At 39.2% G+C, this 26,702-nt stretch overlaps 1 protein-coding gene across 4 annotated transcripts in view; it reads left to right on the top strand.

Annotated features, from left to right (window-relative positions):
• Positions 1-26,361, top strand: part of ntrk3b (neurotrophic tyrosine kinase, receptor, type 3b) — a 186,780-nt gene extending 160,419 nt beyond the window's left edge. For 2 of the 4 annotated variants that reach the window (XM_038702145.1, XM_038702144.1), the window contains 5 exons: positions 3,564-3,736; positions 5,438-5,681; positions 6,477-6,545; positions 18,067-18,225; positions 22,288-26,361. In XM_038702145.1, coding sequence (XP_038558073.1) covers positions 3,564-3,736; positions 5,438-5,681; positions 6,477-6,545; positions 18,067-18,225; positions 22,288-22,473 — 831 coding nt within the window. In that variant the 3' untranslated portion in view covers positions 22,474-26,361. The remainder of the gene's footprint in view (positions 1-3,563; positions 3,737-5,437; positions 5,682-6,476; positions 6,546-18,066; positions 18,226-22,287) is intronic. The other 2 variants (XM_038702148.1, XM_038702147.1) reach the window with 2 other exon arrangements.
• Positions 26,362-26,702: the final 341 nt, after the last annotated feature.

Genomic DNA, 26,702 nt, shown 5'->3' with positions numbered 1-26,702 from the left:
CTGAAAAAGGTTTGTCCCCCCCTACCACAGCAAAAGTGGATTTCATTTTTATCAATCATTAACAATACCAGCTTGAAGTAAACAAATGATTCAGGCTAGCAAAATAACCTTGCTAGCATCAGAACACTTTTATTTGTTTATGTCACCACATGAATCATATTCATACAACTTTAGGTCCGCTTAACATCCATGCCCCCCCTGCAGTGACTCTAAACCCCACCAGGGACGCCCACCTCCCAGTTTGAGAACCACTGCATTAGCCTTACCAGTAGCCACTAGTTAGTATCCCTCTGGTATGAACAACTCTGCAACTCTACTCCAGACAGTGATGATTCAATATGTGAAGAATTAGTAAGTCCAAAATCTCTATTTAGTGCTCTGTTTTGTTTTAAATAGCTCAAAGCATTAAGAACCACTGCCTCTGTGTGGTGGCTCTCAGTGCCTTAGCAGTGCTCAACATTAAGTTGTGCTTGGCAGCTCCCGGTGTGAATATGAGGAACTGTACGAATGTGAAGCAGGGTGATGCTTAATACGAGGTTGCAGACTCAGCATACTTACCCAGAAAAAGAAATTACAGTCAGAAAACCACACTGACCTTGACAACGGGAGAAGTGAGTGGAAGAGTAAAGATGAAGATGTTACATCCTTTTCTTAATATTACAGGATTAACAAAAACATTTTTAATCTGTTTTATGATAAGGCTCCTCTGCAGTGTCCTCTTTATTTTTTAAAACACAATGCAATGTGCATTTTCATCTGAACCTGTTCCTGTCTGCAATAAAGCAGAAAGAGGCTCTCTGAATATACTTAAAGGTCAACAAAGGGAAAATTCATTGCAGCGCTTTCCCTCAATTTATTGTAGTTGGGCACTTGAAGGTATTGTTTTGGAGGGACGCCCAGACAAGAAACATTTCCTTAAGAGTGCGGTTTGATTTGGTAATAGAATTTTATGGACATTTTACCTACTCTGCTGTACATCTCAACCACCTCTAGCACTTCACTGCAAGAAGAGCACATATGAGTAAATATATTTCCATTTCAAGGTCTTTCCATCTGTAATAACGTCAGCAACAGACTCAGATAGCAGGACTAAAAGCCAAGGAGATCAAGAGAAGTTGCTGTATTTTCTTGTTGCTGATGGAATGTCAAGTCTTTTTTCCCTCCAATAGAGGCAACAAAAAGGCGCATTATTGCTGTTGTTTGATTTCACTGAGATTTGATGTTTCATGTGTACTTCAAACGAGTTTAAAGTACTCCCTGCTTGATGACTTTACCAATCAGATCAATTTATTTTGTGCAGTTGTTCCAGCCAGGTGAACCTATACCCCCTTAATGTCACAGTTTTAGTGATCACTGTCCTATGAATTATGAACAGTTTTATTAGGTGGATATAACATATAGCCTCAAACTCTATACTGTATTACTAAATAAAAGAGGAAATAATTATTATTTTTTTAAAGTTCAGAGGATTGTGTTTGGCTCTACCACACCCAGAGAGCATCAAGTCTAAAGCTGCGTTCACACCGAAAGCAAATTTAATATTCGCCTCGCTTTACTCGTGCGAGTTTGACCGCTGGACATTTTGAGACTTCACACGCGTTTTAAGCGAATAAACACAGCCCACGGATACTACAACTATGAACACAAAGTAAACCCTTGGCTCTGATTTAATTGAAATAAACGGATCAAACTAATGCCGAAATAACTACAATATGATGCTGTTTTGTTAGACATATGGATTCATACTTTGTCAGGTCTGTCAGCTTTTAAAATATGTGTTTTCTGAATGGAGTAAAGTACAACGACAGCTGGAATAAAGTTACAGACACACATTTTCTAAACTCACCAGGTAGTTCAACTTCCTCGCTTTCCTTTCTCCAAGTAATGTCCAGCTTTGTCCAGTTTTTATATAAAAATGAAGTAGTAGTCCAGCAGAACTCTGGTGCCATCCGACGCTAACAGCAACAGCTGAACCGGATGTGCACGGAATCTAGCTTCCGAGAAGCGCGAGTGAAGATAAATAAAGTTGTAATTCCAAAAACTAAAGTTAAAAGATAATTTAATAAAACCAGTTAACTCTGACCTCCTCCCGCTGGTAAATGGCCTAGTTGTCAGAGCAGAATCCAGACTACTACGGGTGTTTATTTCTCTGAAAGCTGCAGCGCTACTCTCCGTCCGCTTCCCCGTTCTTTAGCAGCTCCCCGTCGGCCAGTGGATTGTCATTAGACTGCTCGCCTGGTCCTCTCTAAACAACGCTCTGAAGCCACAGTTGATGTTTGGACAATCTCCCTGCTGATAAGCTTTCGCAACATCGCTTCAAGAAAATTTCTCGCCGAAGTTTAAAAAAACGCCTCATTCGCGGATGAGGTATTGAATTTGCGTCTTTGCATTGACTTTGTATGTAATCAAGCCACCCAAAGCGCTGGATTCGCTTTCGGTGGGAACGCACCTAAAGAGTCTACACCTACACTAGCGGCTCTGTGAGGCTCTACTTAGGCACAGCTGTGCTTTGAGCTAAATGCAAACATCAGCATGCTAACATGCTGAGGTTTAGGAGGTAGGATAAGGATTTAGGAGGTTAGTTTAGCATGCTGACACTTTTTAATTAGCGCTAAACATAGTGTAAGTAAAGCTGAGGCTGATGGGAAAGCAAAGTGTTTTGCAGGTATTTGATCATAAACAAATAATTGGAGAAATTTAATATTTGACCTGCGGATGTAAGTAGATAAAAAGTCAGGGATCACCAAAACTATTAGGATTTACTGGGGTATATATGTACCAAATTTCATTGTTGTCGAGCAAAAACAAAACTATTAACCTCATCATGACGCTAGAGGAAAAATCAAGAAGAAGTCAGTGATATTTATCCTCTGGGGACCTGTGAATGTCCAGATATTTCTGGACCGAAGTGAACGACCAAAGGACATTGTCATCCCTAGAGCCACACCACTAGCATGGCTACAAATTGATGGACAAATTGGGCATACTGAGTGGATGCTTCAAAGCATAGAGGAGTTAACTAATTGGGTTATAGAGGAAAGAAGAAGGGTGCAGGGTGGAACTTAGCATAAAAAGGAGTGGTAAATGAAAAAGTAGACGATGTGAAACAATGCAGCACAAATTAGGTACCAGATCCTCTGAAGGATGTGCCCCAAGAAGGTGTGTTCCTGGAAGGACCAGAGAACTAGGGTGAACTGACAACAGGGTTTATTATCTGCCCTCTCTACGGGAGACAAAGTTTTTCATCAAATGAACAAATTAATGTACCAGTATTATTATAATGATATTACTTTCATTTATCTATTACTAAACAATGGAGTGAATGTCTGGTGTCCATGAACATTGACTGGAATTTACGATCAGACAAATGACTGGCACAATCAACTGAAAATACAGATGCAAAGGGTTAGGTGATTTTTTTTCCAAAGTCAGAGATAAAGAGGGCTGCATTTTCTAAATATTTGGACTGGGTCAGGCTAGCTCAATATGACCCAACCATCCATTTTATTGTTATGTTTACCTTTTCTTAATGTGTCCATCTGACTTTTTATTTTCCCTTTCAGACACTGAAAGATCCCAACCTGTCGGCAAGAAAGGACTTCCAGAGGGAGGCAGAGCTGCTGACTAACCTGCAGCACGACCACATCGTTAAATTCTACGGAGTGTGTGTAGACGGAGACCCTCTCATCATGGTGTTCGAATACATGAAGCATGGAGACCTCAACAAATTCCTCAGGTCAGTTTTTCACTGAAGGTTAAGTCAAATTGACCTTAATGTACCAAGTTGGCGCTGGCTGAGCAAATTAGAAATTCATATTATAAACCTACAGTAGATAACTAAATTGTGTGAAAGCCTGATTACAGTGTGTGCACCACCTGTACTTGGAGCATTTTTTTTTAACTCTGGCTGGTCTTTTAGGTGGAAGTGTCCACCAACTCATTGACAGTATATGTAAATATAAAACTTCAGTAAGAGTTCAAGAAAAGTAGAAATCTTTTGTCAAATTCCTGAAGCCGATACAATATCAAGCCAACTTCACAGCTTTCTGGGTTAGCAAACATGAGTGCTTTAGTGCTTTTGTTCCGTAATGTCAGACTATACCGAGGGAAGTGACCTCTGATAAGCCTCAACAAAAGCGACACAATGCTGGTACAGTGAGCGCTTTGGTAATGGGAAGCTTCACTGGGGTTGATGTCAGTGTGCACAGAAGGAGTCTGGGATAGAAGTGTGTTGTTTCATGTGCGTTGACAGCAGCAGAGTGTGTGTGTGTGTGTGGCCTATCTTGTTTTTGAAGTTTGAGCAGTAGTTGAAAAGATGACATGTTACGATTGAGTGTGTGTGTGGATTCAAGAGTGCGTGAAGAATTTCTGTTGGGAAATCATTCCTGAAATGAAAGGCAATGTCGTGAATGATGAAATTCTTTCATGCAAGGCGCAAGACGTGGCTGATTTTTGGTCTATTGGTCCTGTCGGTCACATTTAACAAATGATATGTGTGGAGAATCAGTAGAAATGAATTTATAGAGTATCTGATGTGCAGGTCCAGCTCAACCTTCAGATAAACGGCGGGCGGCCTGCATTCATTCAACCACTTCTAGTGAAGTAACATAGACGTAGAAAGACGAAAAAAAACACAAAATAAGGAAGACTACTACTAATCCCTCTACACTGAGGATGACTTATTACACACACACGTAAAGCAAAGAACATTGAATTGCATTAAAATTGAGAGATGGTGAAAGAAACACAGCCTGAGACAACTTTGTCTGCTGAAAATGCTGCAAAAACTACTCCAAAACCACCAAAGCCTCATATAGCAGCCGCGGAATTAATAAAAACTATTTATCATGGCAATTAAAGGTGCCTGTAGGTTATAGTTAATTTGTTAATATTTCTAACAGTCTCTCTTTATTATGCTAGTTATTCTCAAGAGGTAGAAAAAGGCACCAATACTGCCAAGATAAGGGTTATTAGCACTGTAATGAGCGTTGGGTTACTTATTAGAGGGGCAGCCAGGTTACTGTCTGCTATGCTGAAAAGGTTTTAAAGGTTCCTACATCCAGTTGTTAGAGTGAGATTATGTAACATTTAAAAGTAGATATGCCACAAATATACTAATATAGTTTTATTCATTAGCTATAAAACACACCTTTTCTTAATTCAGTACCCTCAGCGGTTTATCTGGTACAGCCTGACTTGGTCTGGTATGACCGGAGTCTTATGGTGGCTAATGTTAGCATGTTAGATGTTGCTTCATGGCTGACATTACTGAGTCAGTTCACTGACTTTGTAACCCTTTGTGACTGTGACTGTAATTAACTCTTCTGGCCACCGCTGTTCAGAAAAATTTACATAGTCCACTTTAAAACAGAGACTACAACACTCCATCTTCAGTATTAGTTCATTAAATCAATCAATGTTATTTTTTGTAACCCAGAGCCCACGGCCCAGACGCCATGATTCTGGTAGACGGCCAACCACTGCAGTCCAACGGAGAGCTGGGTCTTTCCCAGATGCTGCACATCGCCACCCAGATTGCCTCGGGCATGGTCTACCTGGCCTCCCAGCATTTTGTTCACAGAGATCTGGCAACCCGCAATTGCCTGGTGGGCAATGGCCTGCTGGTTAAGATTGGAGACTTCGGCATGTCCAGGGACATCTACAGCAGTGACTACTACAGGGTAAGACCTCGCAAAGATCCTTATTTATACTTCAAAATTCTGGGAGCTAGAGAGGTTTCAGAGTTCAGACTGCCAAAGTGTTTAAGATAGAAAAAAATATAAACTTTTAACACACTTCATATATGTTTTCCGTAGTCTACTTTTCTTAACTATATTTAAAAAAAGTAGCCGTTCATAGCATCACTATGCCTCTTCCTGTACATTTTTCCGTAACGCACGAATGACATAAGCAATAGTAGATTCCACCTGACACAAAAAGTAAATTAAAGTTGTGTATCATCACAATACTTGTGACTTTGTTTGTAATTGGGTCCAAAACAACCCTAAATAAATCCTCCAGTAGCTGCTAACTAACAATGTATTTTTAAAGGGTGAAGACTGCTGCTCTCTCTTGGGTAATTTTTTGTTTATATGTTTTTGTTTCCATCTTTTTTTTTCTAAGGAGAGTTAACAGCTCTCCCTCCCCAGTGCAGCCCCAGGCCCCCACACAAGTCCTCGTACATTCATGCGAGGATGGAGAGGAGTGCAGTGTAGTAGGAGATGAACCTGCTGAGCCTCCAGCCTGGTGCTTAGAGGCTTGTTTATATAGCTTCCAATTCATGTCCTCTGTACTGTTTAACACGATTAGCAACTCTGAACGCCGCAAACCAGGCAACAACTGCTGGGCTGAAGAATTTAGCATTTTTTTTTATAAATTAGTGGATATTATGGAGTGATGGCTGCTACAGATCTGGATCCTTTGAACAGCATGGTCTTGTGAAATGACTTCAGGTGCGCCTGATTCTGTTTTCCCAGCGTGACAGCTGGGCCAGTTCGGACTTTGCTGGGGGCCACGCCAGAAGTTATGAAGTACTTGCCTGCTGGGTGAGCAACTCTGTACATATAAAATCATTTGTAAAGAAATTTGAGCGAGATGTATTTAGTGATTGGAACATGGCTCCTCCCTGCACACCATCTGTTGGTGTGTAAAGAATTAAAATCTCAATATTTTGTTTGGGTTGTTATAGAATTATGGCATCATTGTGTGTGTGTGTGTTTGTGTGTGTGAATTGTTCAGTGCAGGCTAGGGATATGTGTGTTTCAGTATAACCAATCCTACTAACTGTTTAGGCCCTCAGTGGACAGAAAGCTGTCAGGTTGGGATGACTTGATTATAAATGGTCATGGGTAATTTAAAGATCTCGGATCACAGCAGAGCAGCAGTGTTGGTAGGCTGTGTCCAAACAATGTAAGATTTAACAACATAACATAGATACCTTTTCTCATATAAATTCCAACGCTGTCTTGGTGTAAAATTAGTTAAAATACATTTTGTTTCGCACATATAAAACTATTTACATTACAGAAGATCAAAGACCTTTCTTGTGTTCTGTGACATAGCTTAATAGCATGTTCATTTACCGGCCACACTTCTGAAATATAATATTCAAAGCTTATTGTGGATTTAACATCAAGGGTATAGAAATACTTTACTTACAGTCTTGAATGCTCATTATAAGCACTTTGTGGAGGAGGATAATTGGATGTTTAGACACTGTTGGTTTCATTTAGGCCAGTTTCATGATACCATAGCATCGAGTCTCCTATTACAGTAATTGGAGTATGCACGCATGGATTTTGTGTGAATGATTCCAATTTTGAATTTGGCAACTACATAGTTATGATTCCACAGTTGCCTCTGAATTTGTTGCTCATTGTAGTAGCCTGAATTGGACTTTTGAATAGTGTACTTTGGTCTTTATGTCTGAGCTGACTTGATTTAAGATCAACTATAGAAGGCCAATGAGTGTTTTAAGTTGAAGTAAATGTTATAGTGCTAATCTGACCTGTGCTTATCATGGCAGCTTGACATTTGCAAAAATGAAATGCCCTCTTCTTTGCAGATGATGTTGTTTTAATGTTCCCTACTCTCCTACCAGTGTGACTGTGGATGTACTAGGTAGCTGAGAGCTCAGATGGACCCCTTTGGGCAAACAGAGGACAAGCCTGTGTGTGTTTCTTTTTTTGGCCCAGAAGAACAGTTAATGTAATTGTCTCTGAAGGGCAAGTCACAGCTGATTTAGCAGCCGGATACTGCTCAGCTGAAAGATTAAATGGTTCAGCTGATTGTTCTTATCTTTAGAATTATAAGCCTAATACTGTATATAGGTGCTGTGAGTTAACTGTTCAGTCAAAAGACAGATAACTGCATGAGGTTTCAACAGATATCAGACCTCACAGGGAAACAAGGAGCTGTGTGAGCTGAGTTTTGTACTGTCTTCATATGTACGTCCACAAACTTAGGTTATGTAAGTTTCTGTGAGCAAAAGATTCATAAGGGAGTGTGTGGGGTAAAAGCCCTCACCTACCACTGCAGGTGCCCTGCTTAAATCCTGGACTGCAGTGCCCCAATACATGGAATATTCATAAGTGGGAAGCCAGTGAGGATTGGCAGGTGAAAAGAAGCAGCTGGTGTCTATATGTGTACACTGCTCTGGCTAACAATGGAAAGTTAAAAGGGCCGCAGTGTCAGGGGAACTGGCCAGTCCAAACTGGGATAAAAGGGGAATATGCGGAAAGATAAGTAGAAAAATATGTCCAAAATTGTTTTCAAATTGCTTTATATACTTACCTGTACAGGTGCTTGTGTGTGTGTGTGTGTCTGTGTGTGTGTCTGTGTGTGTGTGTGTGTGTGTGTCTGACCACGAAAAGCATGTTCTGTGATTACAACTAAATAAATACATGTGAAAAGAAGAATGAATAGCCCCCGCAGCAACAGTGTATCAGGGAGAAGTGAGTCAGTCTGTGGTAACTTATTCAGTCAAATGTCGGTTCCTTCTATCAAATTCAGTGGTGAATTTGTTGAGGAAAGGTTGAATAATTTATTGAATCATTTGCTGATTCAACACAAGTGTTGAATCTCACACACACACACACACACACTGCAGTGAGGAAGGGAGATCAGTTCTTACAAATCTGTATGTTCAATTAGGTAGAAACCAGAGAAATGGTTAGGACCAGTTTAAATTCAGGGTGGTGTGTGTATGTATTTATGGATTTGTGTGTGTGTATGTATATATGTGCCTTGTGTGAAGCTGCTGTTTGGTGCGCTGTGATAACATCACTGTCCGCCTACACAGAGGAATATTGACAGAGCTCAGAGATAAGGAGCTCCTAACAGTATTGGACACTTTCCCTGTGTTGAGTGATTATAAATAGCAGCGCCCTGCCAAGAACACAATCCTCCCATTGCTGACTAGTCGTATTGACGCTTGTTGCCCTCTGGGACTCCCAAGACATTTTGCAGCAGGAGGGAACAACTTCAAAAAAAGAGATTAATATTGTCCTAAATCACATCCATCTGTCATACCCTCCTGCTCCGCCTGCACTGAATTTGCTTTTGTGTTGTTTCAAAAGACACAACTGCAGAACCTGCACAGGCCGACGGCATCACCGGTGCCTGCTATGTAGGTGTTTTATATCACTGTCTCATGATATATTGGGTAATGTTTTCTGAGTTCAGAGAGTGAAGCACTGAATTATGCATGTTTAGGTAGATATAAATGACAGTGACTGCTCTAAAGGAGTGAATGCATTAAAGGTGCAAGTAGCAAGACTTGTGTGTGAAATACTGCTTTTAACCAGAAATGTTTTAGCATCTGAAAGGCCAGATGGAGGAGCTCAAGGAAGGCCTCTGTCAATTTGCAGGTCTTCTCAAATATCATTAGATGCATTGTTTTATCACAGTGTAATGACAGAGTTACTAGTACAATATGCAATCATGGCCCTTGGCAGCTAATTTTTCTTATAATATCTAGTTGCATTTGTACAATGTCCATTGGTTATGTTGAATCTCCCTGATCTGTTGCAATTAATTAACCATATATTTGTAATTTGTGTTAAATTAAATTCCTCGTACTTTGGTTTCAGCTTGGCTTTCAGAAAGCTGCATGTAGACTGCATGTTAGACGCTGGTTCTTCTAGACAAGGAGAGAAAAAGCTTCAAAACAGCTCATTACAGCCAAATTATGAACAATGACATATAGGTTCCTGTCAGGGGATGTAGAGGCTTCCAGTTTCTACTTTTTAACTAGAGTATATTAAAAATTCTCCAGAGTTTTCTCCAGAGTCTTGCTTGCAGTGTTTTCATTTAGCAGTGGCAAGGCTTTGTTTTTCATTTCAATGAGTGTAACATTGTCTGAATGTAAAGCAGGATGGTGTTGGTGTTGAGAAAGAGAAAGCATGTGTCCGGCTACCTTTAGAAGGAAACAACAATTACAATATTACCCTTAATATTTGCTTAGGAAAGAAAATTGTTTTAAAGCCAGAATCTGCATTTCTGACTGTCAAACACTGTAGCAATTTTATAATCTAATGACTCAGTTTCAAGGACTTAGTGTTCTTTCTGACACTGCCAGGATACCTCTGCTTACCTGCACTGCTGTGCTTTGAAGAAAAATGGTCCCCAGGTTTTCAGTGTTTCAAGGAACAAACAGACACTCCTCTGCTGCATTATTTATCAAGCGCAAGCTCCTCAAAACTGTATGCAGCTTGGTGCTAATGAGTACACAGGCCATATTTATTATTGCTGCATGAAGGAATGAAAAAAACTATGTTCTGCCTCTCCCTTGGGTCTTGTTGTCTTGGTCTTGTCTTTTCTCTTTTAGCTCCTGTCTTACGTGAACTAAGAAATGAAGGAGATGCTTCCATTGACCTCAGAGGAAATCTGGCTTTAGAGGGGCCAAAAAATATTAAGACAAAAAATAATAGAGCTAGTTCAACATTTTGGGAAATATGTTTTGCTAGCTTTTTTTGTCAGGGGTTACATGAGAGGACTAATACCACTCTCAATTCTGTATGGTAAATATTAAGTTCCAAAGTCAGCAGGCTACAAACAAACATATAGAAAAAACAACATATGAAATGTTATTCAGTGTACTGAATGGTAGGCAGATTTTGTTCCCTTTAGCTAGTCTAGCTTCCCCATTTACAGTCTTTATGCAAGCTATGCTAACCTTCTGCTAGCTGTAGCTTTGTATTTAATGCACAAATGTGAGAATGGTATCAGTCCTCTCGTCTAACCCTCGGCAAGGAAACTACCAAAGTTATTTTCCACGTAGACATTCATGATCCCCAGAGGATGAATCCTACTGACTTTCCTGATCATTTACCCTTTCCTAACTGGCACCATCAGGTTGACATTTTTTGCTTTTAGTGAAATATATCAACAAGTATTGGATAGGTTGCCATGAAATTAAGCACAGATATCTATGGTGCCCAGAGGATAATCCATAGCTTCCACGTAACCTATGGATTAGTACAAAATTTGGTACGGATATTCATGGTGCTCAGATGATGTATCCTACTGACTGTGATACCTTGACGTTTACTCTAGCTGCACCTTGAGGTTAACATTTTTGGTTTCAAGTAAAATAACCATTGAATGGATTGCCATGACATTTGGCACATACATTCATGTTCTCTTCAGGATGAATTGTAATTACTTCCTTGACTTTTCCTCTAGAGTCAGCTTACAGTCAAAATGTTAATTTGGCCAATACTTTGGTTTATGGCCAAAAAAGAGAACTAATGACATTACCATCAGTATGTATGTGAACACACTAACTAAGATGGTGAACATGGTAAACATTAAAACTGCTAAATATCAGCATCTTAGCATTGTCATTTTGAGCATGTTAGCATACTGACATTAGCATTTAGCTCAAAGCATCGCTGTGCCTAAAGACAGCCTCACATAGCTGCTAGCATTGCTGTAGGCTCTTAGTCTTGTTATTCATTTATCACCAAATATAACCCATGTAGAAGGTTCTCCAGCACATACTGTTCCAGAAGACATATAATTTCACAGTATCACAGGCTCTGCTGATAATTTCATATTCAGAGTGGAGTTACAAAGTCAGCAGCAACACTGTGGAGCTACCTATCTACACATTGTATTGCACAAGTCGGTCTGGATAGCTAAATACAGAAAATGTGTATGTAAAATTGCACGTTAGCAATAGTGCAGTGTGTGCGTGTGTTTTGAAAACGTTCAGAAACTTTCGCCACCCACCGGCATGCAGCAGCTAGAGTAGATACCACTTTATCTCCACTTGGCAGCAGCGCAGCAGGTAGAAGCCTAATGGACATCATAGCCTCTAAAAGTGAACTTGTGTTCACTGCTGTTTGAGCTGGGAGAGCAGAGATAGCAGCGTGGTTAGAGCAGGAAGAGAGAGTGTATAGATGGTTATCGGGGCCCTTTTAAGATGTCTGGGGCCTCCCAGGGCTCCCTGAGGGCTGTAGAGCGCCCATCGAAGAGCCCAACTGGGCCAGTAATCTATCCCCCTGCCATGCTGCTGTGCTCTCCACGCCGTTAATCCAATCACTCCCCTGCCATGGTGGGACAGGCAGAGCACTAATCCAGTTTACACAGCAACAAAAAAAAAGCCCCAGACTCATTCCTCACTCCCCGCAGAGCTTTGCCAGCTTCTCGATGTGACATTGAGTGAGAAAGATGAGGATAATTACAGGGGCAATTATTTTATTTTTATTATGTGTTCAGCCTTTTTTTTCTTTTCCCCCATGTTCCAAGCTAATTGCCATGGCCTTGTCACAAAAACCCAAGGTGATAGCATGCAATCATTTGGGAAGCAGAGAGTCAGCCTGTTTAAATGCGCCTCGCCACAGCAGCAGCAGTGGAATCATTAGTATGCATCTGATGAGGTTTAGCCTTGTGTGCAATGGGCTGGGTGGACCTCAGATAAGTCATTTAGACTAACAGGAACTTAATTAATTTTGTTTAATCTTTATAAAGCTTCACAGGGGGACAGATTGGTATACAGCCCCTCACCGACTCCTTCGCCTTGCTTTCAGCCCACCTAGCTCGGCTCAGCCCAGAGGTTTTACACAATGGGGGCGACTGGTCTCGGCATCAATATTGGCTTAATGTTGTGTACAATACTAAAACGTTGCATGTCTAATGAGACCAGGTGGGGGTATAAGTCAGTGTTCATTTGGCCATTAGCCTGCAGTGGAACCCTGGCTAATGAAGTCGAGGGTGAATGCGAGACAAAAAACTACTGCCAGCCTTCCTCACTGCCACAGAAATCACTGTGGGACTGTCAATAAATACTGTGTGTGTTCAAGATATAGAGAGGGCACCTAACTTGAAACACCTTTCAAATTTATGTTTTCCTTAATTACTATTTTATCTGTCCTACCACTGAAGATAAACACCAACAGCTTCAATTGTCTTCCAGGGTGGTGTTTAATCTGGGACTCAGAGCCAGAGAGTGAGCTGGCAGTCTGAAAATTAGGAGGTAAAGGATAATTCTGTCTTTGAGATCCTGCTTATACTTCAGATGCCCTTGGGTTATAAGAGTTATAGAAAGCAGAATTGTGACCGGAGGATCCTGGCAAAATGATACAAAAGTGTGTCTCAACTCTGCACTAAGATGCAGTTGTGCAGAGCACTTAACCCCTGGTGGGATTAGTAGAAGACTGTGGTTGTACTAGGCGACTCTGAGGTGTAAAAATGTATAAATGTATTAATGTGAAGCAGGATGGAGCTGAAAGTGTGTGTTCAGGAAAACCCTCTCTGGACTTTTTGATAAATGTAATAAAGGAAAAACATGGTGTGAAGAGGAGTAAAAAAGACTCAACATAACTGCATTTTGCATAACCAATATGAATTCAAAATTCAAATTATCTGTGACGTACACTTATTTTGATATATCTCTCAAGACTTACATCAAATCACTTGTTCAAAGAGAAGAAAGAGACTGACTTGTCACCACAGTATTAAATGATTTGTTTAGATGGACATTTTTTTCAGTAAAGGAGGAATGCAAGTGAAATGATGCCCTCCATTAGTTTTGCTGAAACACTACAAAGACCAAATGTTGGACATTCTGGAGGTTAATGGAGTGTGGTTTTGATTCATAGTCAGCATACTGTAGGTGTTGTTATAGAAAACTGTCTCCAATGGTCTTTTTAACCTCTAGGCCATGTGTATTATATCTCTTTGTGTTATATACAAGAAAGGCATACAGCCTTGTGATACAACTGTGCAGTAAACATTCTACACTACACGGCAGTCATTGACTTCTTCAGGACAATATAAACAAGGGTTTACACTGAACAAATCCAAAATGGCCCAAAATACATGTAAACTTACTTTATGTCCAATTTCCAGAGGAGAGAGCTTGAGGTTCTTCTTTTTGTGAGATGATGGGGAATTGCATTGTGGAAGTCATAACAGTCTTATTAACCATTTATGACGCACTTGGCTTCTCTTGGTTTTACAAAAATAGTTAGTTACAGATATTTTATTTGAGAATACACCTTACTTTAATTAATTCATTAAATTAAAACATCCATTTAGTCTCTGTCCCCATAGTTCTGCATGACAGGGGAGAATAATCTTCGATCTTGAATTTGTTTTCCATGCCAAAAAAGCGTAAGTGACCCCATTATTGAACTGCAACGGTGCAATTGGGATTATTATTTAATATTTTGGGAACCCATTTTTCTACTCAGTGGTAACTGTCATTTGCCTGTCCATAGTATGTTCAGAGGATTTCCCATGATCCAATAGTGCTAACCCTAAACTAACCTTCTATTTCTGTTTTGAATCTTTAAGAATAGATTCACTAAAGCAACACACCTCTTAAGCTGATGATACACAAAGCAATGTTTAGAGCAATGGTGCTGGGCAATGTTGCCGTCAATGGTAATGAGCAAAGATTACTACCGTAATCCCCTTCCCCCATCACTCCGCCACCCTCCCCGCACCACCACTATCCATTCAAAACATAGTTAGACTTGCCACCAGCAACATTGCCCAGCAACATTGTTCAAAAAGTTGCCCCGTGTCTCACTAGCTTTAGTTCCAACTTGTAATAGGCATTATCATGCACTTGACACTGAAACAGGAAACTGTTCCTATTTAAATCTGCATAGATTTTTGATGCTGAGCTTCCAATTTCTTTTACAAATCACTGGTGTTTGCTATTTAACTGTTGGTCACAGTTATCTTTCAGTTGTTTTGGTCGAGCCATGTACAAAACATTATTTTCATTCATTCAACTTTCTACACTGTCGCCACAAGTTATAGTAGTCATTACAATTTCCTCCCATTCCTCATTCTCCAAGAGTTGCTTTAAAACCATAGGGGACCTGACATGACTAAAGTGTTGTATGACTGAAGGAGAAATAAAGAAGAGCCATTAAATAAGCAAACTAACACAGAAATGTCAGTTACACAGAAATATCTGACTGCCGTTTGCTAACATTAGTCAGCTTGAGCTACTGGTCATACCAGACCAAGTAAGGTTGTAAGAACAAAACCCCTTAAGTGTATTTAATTGAGCAAGGGTGCATTTTATTAATTATGAATTGAACATTTCATTTTTAAAAGAAAGATTATAATATTTCTCTTTTCACTCTCCCCAATTTATAACGTGTTTACTGTTTAACATTTCTTACGTAGAGATTAGTTGTTACTAAATAGTGACACATACTAGAAGTGCCAGGTGTAACTATTACATAGCTAACAGCATAAGCTGACAAAGCTAATGTTAGCTTGCTAATATACTCAACCTGATAATGATGATTAACAATGATGTATAAGTGGGATGATTTTAAATGTCCCAAAAAGTAGACTAAATGACCAAATAATGTTCGTTAGGTTAGCATAATCTGATCTAATGTGTCTCTGATTGTAAACTACATTAATACTACAAACTCTAAAACACACTATTTACATGCATAAAAAAACAAAGTCAAAACTACATTTAGAAAATATATTCAGTTAAGTTTAAGATATGATTCAGTTTAAGGTATGATTTGGTCTCTAAGCAACTAATTTACATATTAATGTCTTTACAAACTATTGTGCAACCTGATTTGATAAATGACTCATATAAAGGACTGACACATAAACTTAAGAATAGTTGTTGGCAACCCATCCAGGACTTTGGACAAGGTAATAGATGAAGGACAAGTCAAGGTAAACAAACAGAGGACTCATACTAAACAACTAAATTTGATGAAGTATACAAACTAGAGGATGTTCTGCATAAATGCCCAGGAAGTAGCAGCCTTTTGGCTGACTGACAAATCTCATGTTTCTTTAAAACATCCAGAAGATGCATCTGCTGCGTCAAGCTAACACGCAGAGATTGTGTTTGACTTTCAAAGGAAATGTGTAATGAGCACGCTACGGAACTAGGAGCTAATTAGTAAGACTTGAGTTGATTTTTTTTTCAATACTTTAAATGCCAGACAATGCTCACAGCTGAAGGCGCACAGATGTTGGAGCTGGTAAATGGAGTTCGGAGAAGGGCTTATGATTAAATGAATCTGATTGTGTTGTAACCCAGAGGTAAAGAGCGGAGGAACCATGTGAGGGTAAATTCAGCTACAGTAAGAGGTTGTCCTAATGATGATTTCAGAGCTTATGGTATATGTGTGACTGTGTATTTGATTTTGTTTTGTCCTAAAGCACAGCAATTGAGCTCAGAAGCGCCGATGGATGCACGGATGGGTGGTTGGAAAGATGGATCAGTCATTGCATGGATGGATGAGTGGTTGTGGTGATGGATGGATGATAGATGTGTGTCTGATACGCTGCAGGAGTACATCCACTGACTTAGAGATAAAAACATCAAAGGGACTTAAAAATCCATCTCATTGTTATCTTGACAAAAGTGTCAAGATAACACAAAGATAGCCAGCAAAAGCCAAAAGCTGAACCCAATAACAAAAACTAAATGACAGCAAAAATCACCAAGAAAGGAAGTCATAGGACAGCAATTTATTCCATACAATAAGTAACAAGTGCATGTACTGCATTTTCCCCCAGTGTTATAATATAACACAGTGACACTGGGAATTAAAAGTACATAGTTTTTTCTTGTATGAAAAATCTACATACCCTAGAACATAATTTATTCATAATACATTATGATACAGCCTACCCTGTATTATGTTCTATATGATAAAAATATATACTATTGGCTATATATTAAACGTTTATTCAAATATATCAATTCTCTATAAAAACAATGTCAGCTAATTTGTCCATGTCTTTTTTTGTGGTGTTCAGTTTGTACCCTCCAGATTTCATTATTTCCCTTTAATGTTTGTTGTACTTACTTTTTTTTTGTTAGGACTTTTTTCTAGTAAATGTGACATCATTAACCCACCAGCAAATGTATCGTCTATGTGAATTATTCCACTGACTAGTGTTTTTTCTTTTTCTTCGGGGCTTTCAACTGCATCTTATGGTCTTCCTCAGTTGTCATTGCGTCACTCCAGTCATGTGATAACAACGACACAGATGGAAGATCTGGAATGGAGTAGAGCTTGCATGAAATGATTTTCATGTTTGACTGTCAGTCAACTTTCCAGACAATCTGTTGTACTTTCAAACATGCCTCGTTCGGATGGAAACAAATCAAAGCAGCAGTTCAATATGCTGTAACAACCGCAATGGCTTCACATCCAATCACACCAGCATGTTAATAACATTATCTGTCAATCAATCACTGTAATTAATACTGTCCGAGGATTTTGAAACTTGCAATACTTTTTCCGCTCATTCCCACATCAGTCTTGTCCAGTTTGTCCCCCCCATGATTAAAGCACAGCACTGACATGAATGGGAAATAGATTCTAAAACAATGCCTGCTAATGGAAGCTGAGAGCATGGATGATTAATGGATGATTGTTTAATCGATTAATATCCAGCCTCAGAGGATTAACAGCAAGGGAGATTTCATTTCATGTTCTGCTGGTTCGTAGACATTAAATAGCTTACAGCTGATATCTCCCCTGTCCCAGCTGGTACCTTGCTTTATGCAAAAACTCTCCTATGAATGCAGGAGGTTTACATTGGCAGCCATATGAACTACTTTACTATGAGGGTCCATGTGAGCATGCATTCAGCAGTTTTCTTAACCCCTTGGTTGAAACCAATTTATAAAAAATAAAAAAGCTGATTAGAACACATTCAATTCCACGCTTTGAGACTCTGATCCTCTGCTTAATGCCAGCACTTCTGCAGAAAGGGGATTGCAGATTGCTATTTTTCATGAAGAACAAAGGGGCGGTTTAATACCACATCCTAAAGAATTTCATATCCTGCAATTCAATACATACAGAGAAGGTGGAAGATAAGTCAGCATTTTCCTGTATTGCATCAGTGTTAACATCCAGCAGCACAGCAGACACTCATGAGATGTTAAGCCCATCGTATCAGTTACACGCAAGGAACGTTAATCCCCAGGCACCTGGGAGTTGTGTTGATGACTGAATTTTCTAGTCTGTGTTTTAGCTACAACATTCATTTGCAATAAAGATCTTTTCTCCTCTCCTGTCTTTTCTTCTCTTCACCTCACCTCAGGTTGGAGGACATACCATGTTACCTATTCGCTGGATGCCCCCGGAAAGCATCATGTACAGGAAATTCTCCACGGAAAGTGACGTCTGGAGCTTTGGAGTCATCTTGTGGGAGATCTTTACCTATGGGAAGCAACCTTGGTTTCAGCTGGGTAATAACGAGGTACAAAGAGCCTGAATTTAGATTAACCTTCACAAGATACAGTACATATATATCATGAACGGCTGTACTGCAGGCCTTCATGCACACAGTGACAATAAGCTCCAGGTTATCCAATGGCAAATGATGAAGTCTTGAATGTTTCTTAACATCTCATGGGTGGTACAAATAAGGATATTTATTTCAAACCAAATGAAAAACAGTATGTTTAATTCATGTAGAGTTGTTATTAAAGCAGAAGAAGTAGGAATCGAATAGACTGGCCTTCCCACACAAAGCATCAAGGGCTAAAGTGAAAGCATGAGCTTTCTAATAACAGATTTAAATGAACACTGCCATTTTGGATCTTAATCTACTGCCTCATGTTGATTCTTTTCTCTTTCTGAGACTCACGCTGGCCCAACGAGGTGATAAATTGATGCCGCTTTGACACCAGACAAGATGCCGCATTACATAACACCCATGATTGGTTTGTTGTTTCATTGGAGGCTCTGCTTTGAATCAATAAAATTCAATTAGGATTACTCTTGTAAAGCGAGCATATTGAGAAAATTAAATTGACCCAAAAGAATAACCTGGCATGTGGCATGCTCTCCACTTCAAGCGAAACATCAATATGCTCTTGGACTTGACACAAATTAGGATTTGCACATTTCTATGTATGTTGCGCAAAAAGATTTGAGACACTTTACATGAAACAGCTGTTTTAACTACGTTGCTGAAGTCTTACAACAGTGTTATAAGATGAGCTCCGTATTATGTCATAGCCAAAATCTGTTTCTCATTAGTCATTGTGTCTTCAGGTAGTGTTAGATTGGATTAATGTACTTATTATTCAGTTATTCAGATTGAACATTTATAATTCTGTATCAGTGACAGTGATGACTGGAGCGTAGGATCAGGCCTCATTCTCCACTGGGCCCTATAGGCTCCACCACTTTCCTCTACTTTCATTCAAAAAACAACTAGCATCACAGAGAAAAAGAAAGCTGCGCCACACCAAAACACCTGACATTACAAACTGCCATGCTGCCAAACATTGTTCAAACCCACAAAAAACTTTATTTTAAATTCTATAGGAGATCGCAAAGTTTCCAAAGATACCAAAATATGTCAGGCTGAATATAGAGGAAATGTGTTTAAAATGATTCACAACACATTTGATGGAATGGTGCAGCCATGAAAGACATGGGGTCTTGGGTTTCTATATTTCACTCAGGGTAAACATCCTATTGCTTGAATGCTTGTCAGAACAAGTGGATACAGAATATAGCTATGCTGCCAGATAGTGAGAAATAAGATCATTTGAACAACTCTGAAGCAACTTTAGATGAAATGAAAGGAAAAACTATATGTAACATTATGCTGAAACACTACTGCAACCAGAGATCCGGGATGAACTGGTCTTCAACTTTTTCTATTCAGCAATGATCTTTCTGCGTGGGTCTCTTTGTAGCAGCTGATCCACATCCAGCCTGGTGCACCTTCCTGCACCTGAGACCCCCACTGATTATCTGTCTATCCGTGTTGCTTGTTAAGTTCAGAGACCAGAGTCGTGCTGCATTTATCACTAGCTCTTTGATTTTATATGAAAATTGTACTTAAGTACAGTACTTGAGTAAATGTACTTAGGAAGGAAATTCTTGAACTGGTCAGCCCTTATTGGTGAAGAAGGTTTCAGGAAACTCAGGAGGTCTTACACGGCAGTATTTATTGAAGCTTGGCTGGGGAGAAATGGCACAGCAGTACAGAGTGAGAACACCGTGTAGTGCCAAAACCAAATCTGAGCATCCCTTCTTGATCCACAATGTTTATTTATCCCTGTTTATTGTCCCTATGGAGTCTATGATGTACCCCCTACAAGGTAATTCTCTACTGGTCTAAATATATAACCATAACAATAATAATATAATAACAATAATATAACCATCTTGTTGGATGTTATATTATTCTCATAGTGTTTCCACAAACAGTTACAGAGAAGTTACACAGCTAGGGACAAAATAGGACCTGAGGTAAAGCAATATTCAATTTAAGGCCTTAGTTAGTCAGTTAAAGGAGAACTCCACCATTTTTACACATCAAAATCTGTTTACAGGCAGGGTGCGAATTATACAGTGACAACTGGGGGGGGTCAACTTTTTTTCCAGGTCAAAAAAGGAAACCCAGTACAGCGCAGGCGTGTGCTTCAGTGAATTTAAATCTTACAATGCTTACAATATCCTTGCTTATTTAACTAATGTCATCAGTCTGTAGATGATGATAAATCAAATTCATTCCTCCAGTTCATGAGTGCCCCATACCACACGACAACTTTTGTAGTCAGAGGTCACCAAGTATTCTAGAGCAAAACTGCCAGCAAGTCAGACACACAACAGCAGACCATCATGACAGCTCAAAACAAACCCATACAATGCTGAACCAGAGCAAAAGACACTGTCATAAAGTACAGTCTGCATTATTATTTCTAATTCCTTATTCTTATCATTCTCATCAAGTTTAAAGTTTCAATTTACTCTTTTGTAGCAAATATCTCTTTTCCTCTTGCTCATGTTGACTGTGAATGATAATAATAATGATAATCTGCGTACAATAAAGCAGTAGTCAGACACTGTTGTTGGGGAAATGAGAATTTTTGGGAATTCAAGAGTTAAAATAAATGCCATGTTTAATGTGAAAGGACTCACAAAAGAAGATAGAATATAGAAAATAAAATAATAAACTCTATATTGATGTAAAAATGTTCATTCCGATGTCCATTTTAGGGGTGTCGTATTCCAAGATCCTGAACTGTTGGTTTTGCCTGTTTTGGGGGGGTCCAAGCTTTAACTAGGGGGGTCAGACCCCCCAAATCCCCCCTGTAATTCGAACCATGTTTACAGGACTTTGGAAGGACTTCTGCATGTCTGAAAAAAGTTGTATTAGTTGTAAATTAGCTAGATTCTCTGTCAGTCATGATTACTCCCAGGATGACATGAATATTTTCTCACATCTTTTTGGCTGGGAGCTGTTGCCATAACTACTGCGGCCACCACTGGTTGTTTTTAATGTTTGTGATCTGAAAATGTAGGCACAGGGGCTCCAGATGTTTTTGTAGGAGATGATGCCCTATCCCCTCAGCCTAAGTCTCAAGGTAGTTTGTATGCCAGGCCGTCCTTTGGTGAGAAAACATGAGAAACAGAATGTAACAACATAGAGAAAGCAGCGCTTTCCCTTGGTAAACAGATGCAACAGGTGGAACAATAGAACAGGGTTTTCCCACTTGTTTGTACTAATATTTTGTATTCTCTCAGGTTTTTACTGTTGTTGACACTCTTGAGTATAAACCACAGCAAAATCATATGTATTTAAACACTGATTAGACTTCAGATAGCAGCAGATTATGAAATGCTTTGTTCTGACAGCGTGGTGTGCTGCTAGCTTGCAAGAGCATGAAATTGCATGAGACCATAATATGTCTTACGGGGAGAGTTTCCATTTTTACTCTTCAGCTGTGTTGGTAATTATTCTATGCCGTAATAACTGGAAAACTTTGAAAAAAGAACATAACATCTGAGATGGGGTACCTAAGCGTGAAGCGTGAATACATTTTATGTGGTGACAATGCTAAAATAAAAAGTAAAAAAAACCCAGAAAACAACGCTTTTCTCTGCAGTTTTTCAGTGCAGCCACAGTCATTACACATAAATAGACCGTTATCTGTTCTCTTAAGCTACAGTGACCTGGAGCTGACACAAATAAAGTCAAATAGTTCACAACCACAGTGAGTCATCTGCCTAATGAGAATCCAACAAAGAAACAATCACCCTCTTAGCAATATCTTAACCCCACAAATATTCACTATTATTGTTATTGTGTGCTATGGGACAGAAAGAAAAATCTTGTTTCCCCTTAAATATTGGAGACATTTGAAGACGGAATGCATACGGCTTATTTCTCTTATCTCAGTTTCATTAGTTCAAACCTCAAAGGCCTCCCTGCTCAGTGTCAGTGCTTTCTCATTATGAACAGCAATCAGTCAGTAAAAATCTTCTGTCTCACTCCACTGCCCTCTCTCCTCTGCAGGTTATTGAGTGCATAACCCAGGGTCGGGTTCTGGAGAGGCCACGGATTTGTCCTAAGGAGGTGTATGACATCATGCTGGGCTGCTGGCAGAGGGAACCACAGCAGCGACTGAACATTAAGGACATTCAGAAGGTCCTGTTCGCCATGGGAAAAGCCACACCGGTCTACCTGGACATCCTGGGCTAGCAGCGGCCGGGGGGTGGCCCGTTCTTCGCCAGACAGACAGATCGACAGAGACAGACAGACAGACTGACCCACACAAATCCAGGAATAACCAAACCAACCTGTTCCACTGTCGAAAAAAACACCTACAATGTTTTGGAAGGACTTAAGTGCCTGCAACACTTTTGGATATAGTGGATAAAACGTATTCAAAAAACACGCACTTTTACATTTTGTTTACTTGCGCATAAGATGTACAGGTTTGAAGAAGACTTTTTTTCCTCAAAAAACTGCAAAAATACACCGAAATGGAGACGAAAAGAAAGTAAAGTGGACTGGCAATAGGAAAATGACCACAGTTTGATTATATTATGGAGAGAACACATCAGAGTTAGAATCTATCCTGGGTTTGTTTTATGAATATATATAGAAATATTACATATATTTTATATTTATTTCATTTTGTCAGGGTGTTGAAGGGTCTGCCATGTGTGTTGCTAAGGGCTCGGCCCTGTCTGAAGACGTCACGGACAGACTCTTGGCAGGGACTTGTCGATGGTAGCCTTACTTGCACTCTGATTGGCTGGCACTGAGCTTTTAATGGGAACTTTGCCTCTGTGGAATAACACTGGAGGGTTGACAGGAAGGAGCGCTCCGTAGAGGCCCTACCCAATCAGACAACTGACAAATCTATTTTAATTTAAAAACAATGTACATATTGTAAAATTCTATGTGTCAAAATTATGTTAACTTATTTTTTCGCGTGTTATTTTGGTTCCTTTTCTGACTGTGATCTGGGTGGGTAAAGTATAAAGCTATGGTATTTGTTTTCATCCTAGTCTAGTGGAGATTTCTCTTGGGAATTACCTGTGTCAGTGCTGGTAAGTTGTCTTATGTTGTGAAGGTGAATGGCAGTGAATACTGTTCGAAAAATCCACTGACACTGAATCATAGAGACTGCAGAATTGGGGACAACTTGGAGCCATCAACACGACACTTTTCCGAAGAGGTGATGAAACCTCATATTCACTTTCCAGTTCATTTGCTTTTTATGGCAAGAATAATGTGTTGAGAGAAAAAAAAATACACCACACCCCTCCAACACATAGACACGCTTTGAGAAACTGTTCTGTCATTTTTAGGCTTTTTGGTGTGAAGCTGCTTTTCCACTCTAAAGAAAACATTTTTGTAACTGGAAGTATAAATCATTCACAAGTGTGTGCCTCGCATACACAGCCTAAGAAGAGTAAAAAATAAAATCTGCGAAATTTACTATGAGCAAATCAACACCACTCACATATCTGTCAGCTAAATATGAAGCGACAGCATAAAGACTGGAAACAGGGTTAAACCGTTAGCCTCGCTTTCTCCACTTACCAGCACCAGTAACGCTGATTAACTAACCTGTTAAATCTCTTTCAAAAGCACATTGACATTTAAAAGCAATTAACTAAAAACCCAGTCTTCGAATTTGAGCCGTACACTTATTAATTAAATACATGCTAAATTATAATATCATCATTTTATGAGCGATAGATTGAGTAGTAGTAATAAGTTTTTCACAGCCAAAATATCTACTAGAGGATGGGCTAGCTAGGCTTGGCTCTCTATGTCCTGTTTGTTTCATCTGTACATAAACCGAGGTGTAAAAAGTAACCTCTGTAAAGGCTTCACCTTTACCTATGGTTTTGTTAAGATTTAACACTTCAAATATAACATGTTAATTGCTGAGCTTTAGAGGTGCTGATAGGCAGATTTTGTTACCTTAGGACAGAGCCATGCTAGCTGTTATCCCTTGTTTCAGATCTTTGTGTTAATAAGCTAACCGGCTGCTGGAAGTAGCTTCATATTTACTGTACAGACATGAGAGTGGTAACGCTTTTCTCATCTAACTGTCAAGGCAGCAAATAAGTGTATTTTTCGACATTTTAGGTTAATACCATAGGAATCCTGTCGCTTCACAGGCTGAGCAAAGAAACACTATGACTTCTTCGCTTGCATTTCCTTTACAAGAACAAAAGAAGAACACTTTTTCTTATTCATCAGCTGTACATGACTCACAGTCACGCTTTTCTTCCTCGCACTCGTGGCCTTTGCATGTTTAGCAGTGATGAGGTTTTACACCCGTCTGTTGCTTTGATAAAAACCTCTTCTGTTACGACCAGAGAGGAGCCACTGAAGCAGGTAGATACTTGTGTTGATTTATGGGCGGTCCATCAAAAATAATAATCACTCTAATGGATCAGCTAATTGTGTGGTATTACGCGTTCCATATTTTTGATAATTACAGTATTTAATGAACTGGAAAACATGACAAGAGTTTTGTTCCAAAATGTGAGAGAAAAACATGACCCCAAAAAAGCTTAACAGCGAAAGAAAAACTAAAACCAAATGATATTGCTTTTAAAGAATAGTTCATCATTAAGTACTCAGTTGACGAATTAAGTTCATTTTTACAGAGTGGATCCTGTAGATTGCTCCGTCACTGAATGATAAACCTCAGGCAACGATTTTATTTTATGTTGTGTCTGGATATATAGCGTTTTGGAGTGGAACTCTTCACATTTCTTCCTTATTCTTCCTATTATCTTGCTGACATAAATTCTCACATTATCACAGTGTTGTCTCTGTTCCCCTTGGGACTATGTAAATCATTATTTCAAGTATTTTATATGAAAGGCAGGATCAAATCCAACGAGTTACCCAAAGCATTCAGTTTTTGTGTATTCTCTTGTGGTAAAGATAAACGCTTAAAGACATTATGACAGATCGTGAGCATTTGCAGGGTATTGTAATCCTTTCATGGTGAGTTGAATATTGTTTTCAAAGTTTTCTTTTTTTTTCTTCTTTTTTTGGACAAACTAACTGAACACTTTTTGAAACAAAGTTGGCATATTACCATGTACACGTTACAGAATATAAAAATGTGGTATAACAACTGCAGTATATAAAATACTGGTATTCCATGATAGATCTTTGTATTAATGTGACTCTCTTAAGAAAATGTCTTCAAACAATCAGATGATCTCCTTTTCCATTTTGTCCTGTCTTATAAAGATGTGTAAATTTGACAAAATCTTGTCTTCATCTAAATCTGTGAGAAAGCTGAACAGCATGTGTTCAGTGTGCATTCTGTGTTATCTGCTGTTCCATCCACTCAAAACAAAAGAAACGAAAGTATCTTTTTCTGACCTATGGATAGGTCAGAGGTCAGGACAGACGACAGATCAGCTGCTGTGAAGCTAGTATTGATTTAGTGTTTATCTCCTTCAGCAGGTCAGCCTTTCTGAATTTTCTGTTTAATTATCTGTTTGTTTTGTTTCAGCAAATACACATCATCTTTCTTTCTATTTTCTTTTTTTATTGTGATTGGTCAAGTCTGAACACAGAAGCCATACACATATCAGCACAATTCAATCTCTCCAGGTGTTTATCTGCGATGGCATCTCTGATGTCCGTCGCAGATAAACACTCCTTATAATTTGAGGATCTTTCTTCGTAATTATCATTTTTTGACATTTTCTTTAGTATCAAAAGTAATCCACTTCATTTATGTCTACCTTATCAGTATTAAGGCCCAGAAATATGTTTCTTTGTGGTATATCACAAACCTGTAGTCATATATGCAAAAACAAACTACAGCAAAACTGTCCTACAACATGTATGGTACCACTCACAGGCAATTTCAGAAAAGCCCAAATTAACTAATGATCATTAACGATCATATGGTAAAGGTACAGCATGATATACTTATTTAGTTATCACACCAGCAACTAGAAAACCAAACAATATTAGGCTGATGGATCCAGTAGTATGCGAGATTCACACACCCCACACACACACCTGGCAGAGATAATAATATTGTCCACTTTCTCACCACAACAAGCAAGCAAACAGTAGTTTGCACAATGTGACTTCTACAAGAAGATCTATCTGGGAAAGTGCACTTTCATTTATGGAGATAGATAGATAGATAGATAGATAGATAGATAGATAGATAGGTAAGAATGTTCTGCAGCAAAGGTTGAACCAGTGTGCAGTGTGACCCAGCATGTTCTGGGTTGTTGTTTGTTTGTTTTTTAACCAAAGTCCCATGTTAATCCACCCCTGCCTCACAAATGCTGTGGCCCTGATGAAATAAGACCTACCTGCTCCTCAACATGAAAAACAACAACAACAACATAGCTGCTCCTCATCTGATCTCCCGGAAGATTTACACTTAAATCTAACACCAGTAGCAAAATGTATCCAGG

The sequence above is a fragment of the Micropterus salmoides genome, unplaced genomic scaffold, assembly GCF_014851395.1.
Source record: "Micropterus salmoides isolate LMB-PRFRI ecotype aquatic unplaced genomic scaffold, ASM1485139v1 Ms_hic_scaffold_6, whole genome shotgun sequence".
NCBI classification, from domain to species: domain Eukaryota; kingdom Metazoa; phylum Chordata; class Actinopteri; order Centrarchiformes; family Centrarchidae; genus Micropterus; species Micropterus salmoides.
This window is presented reverse-complemented; position numbering and strand designations above follow the sequence as displayed.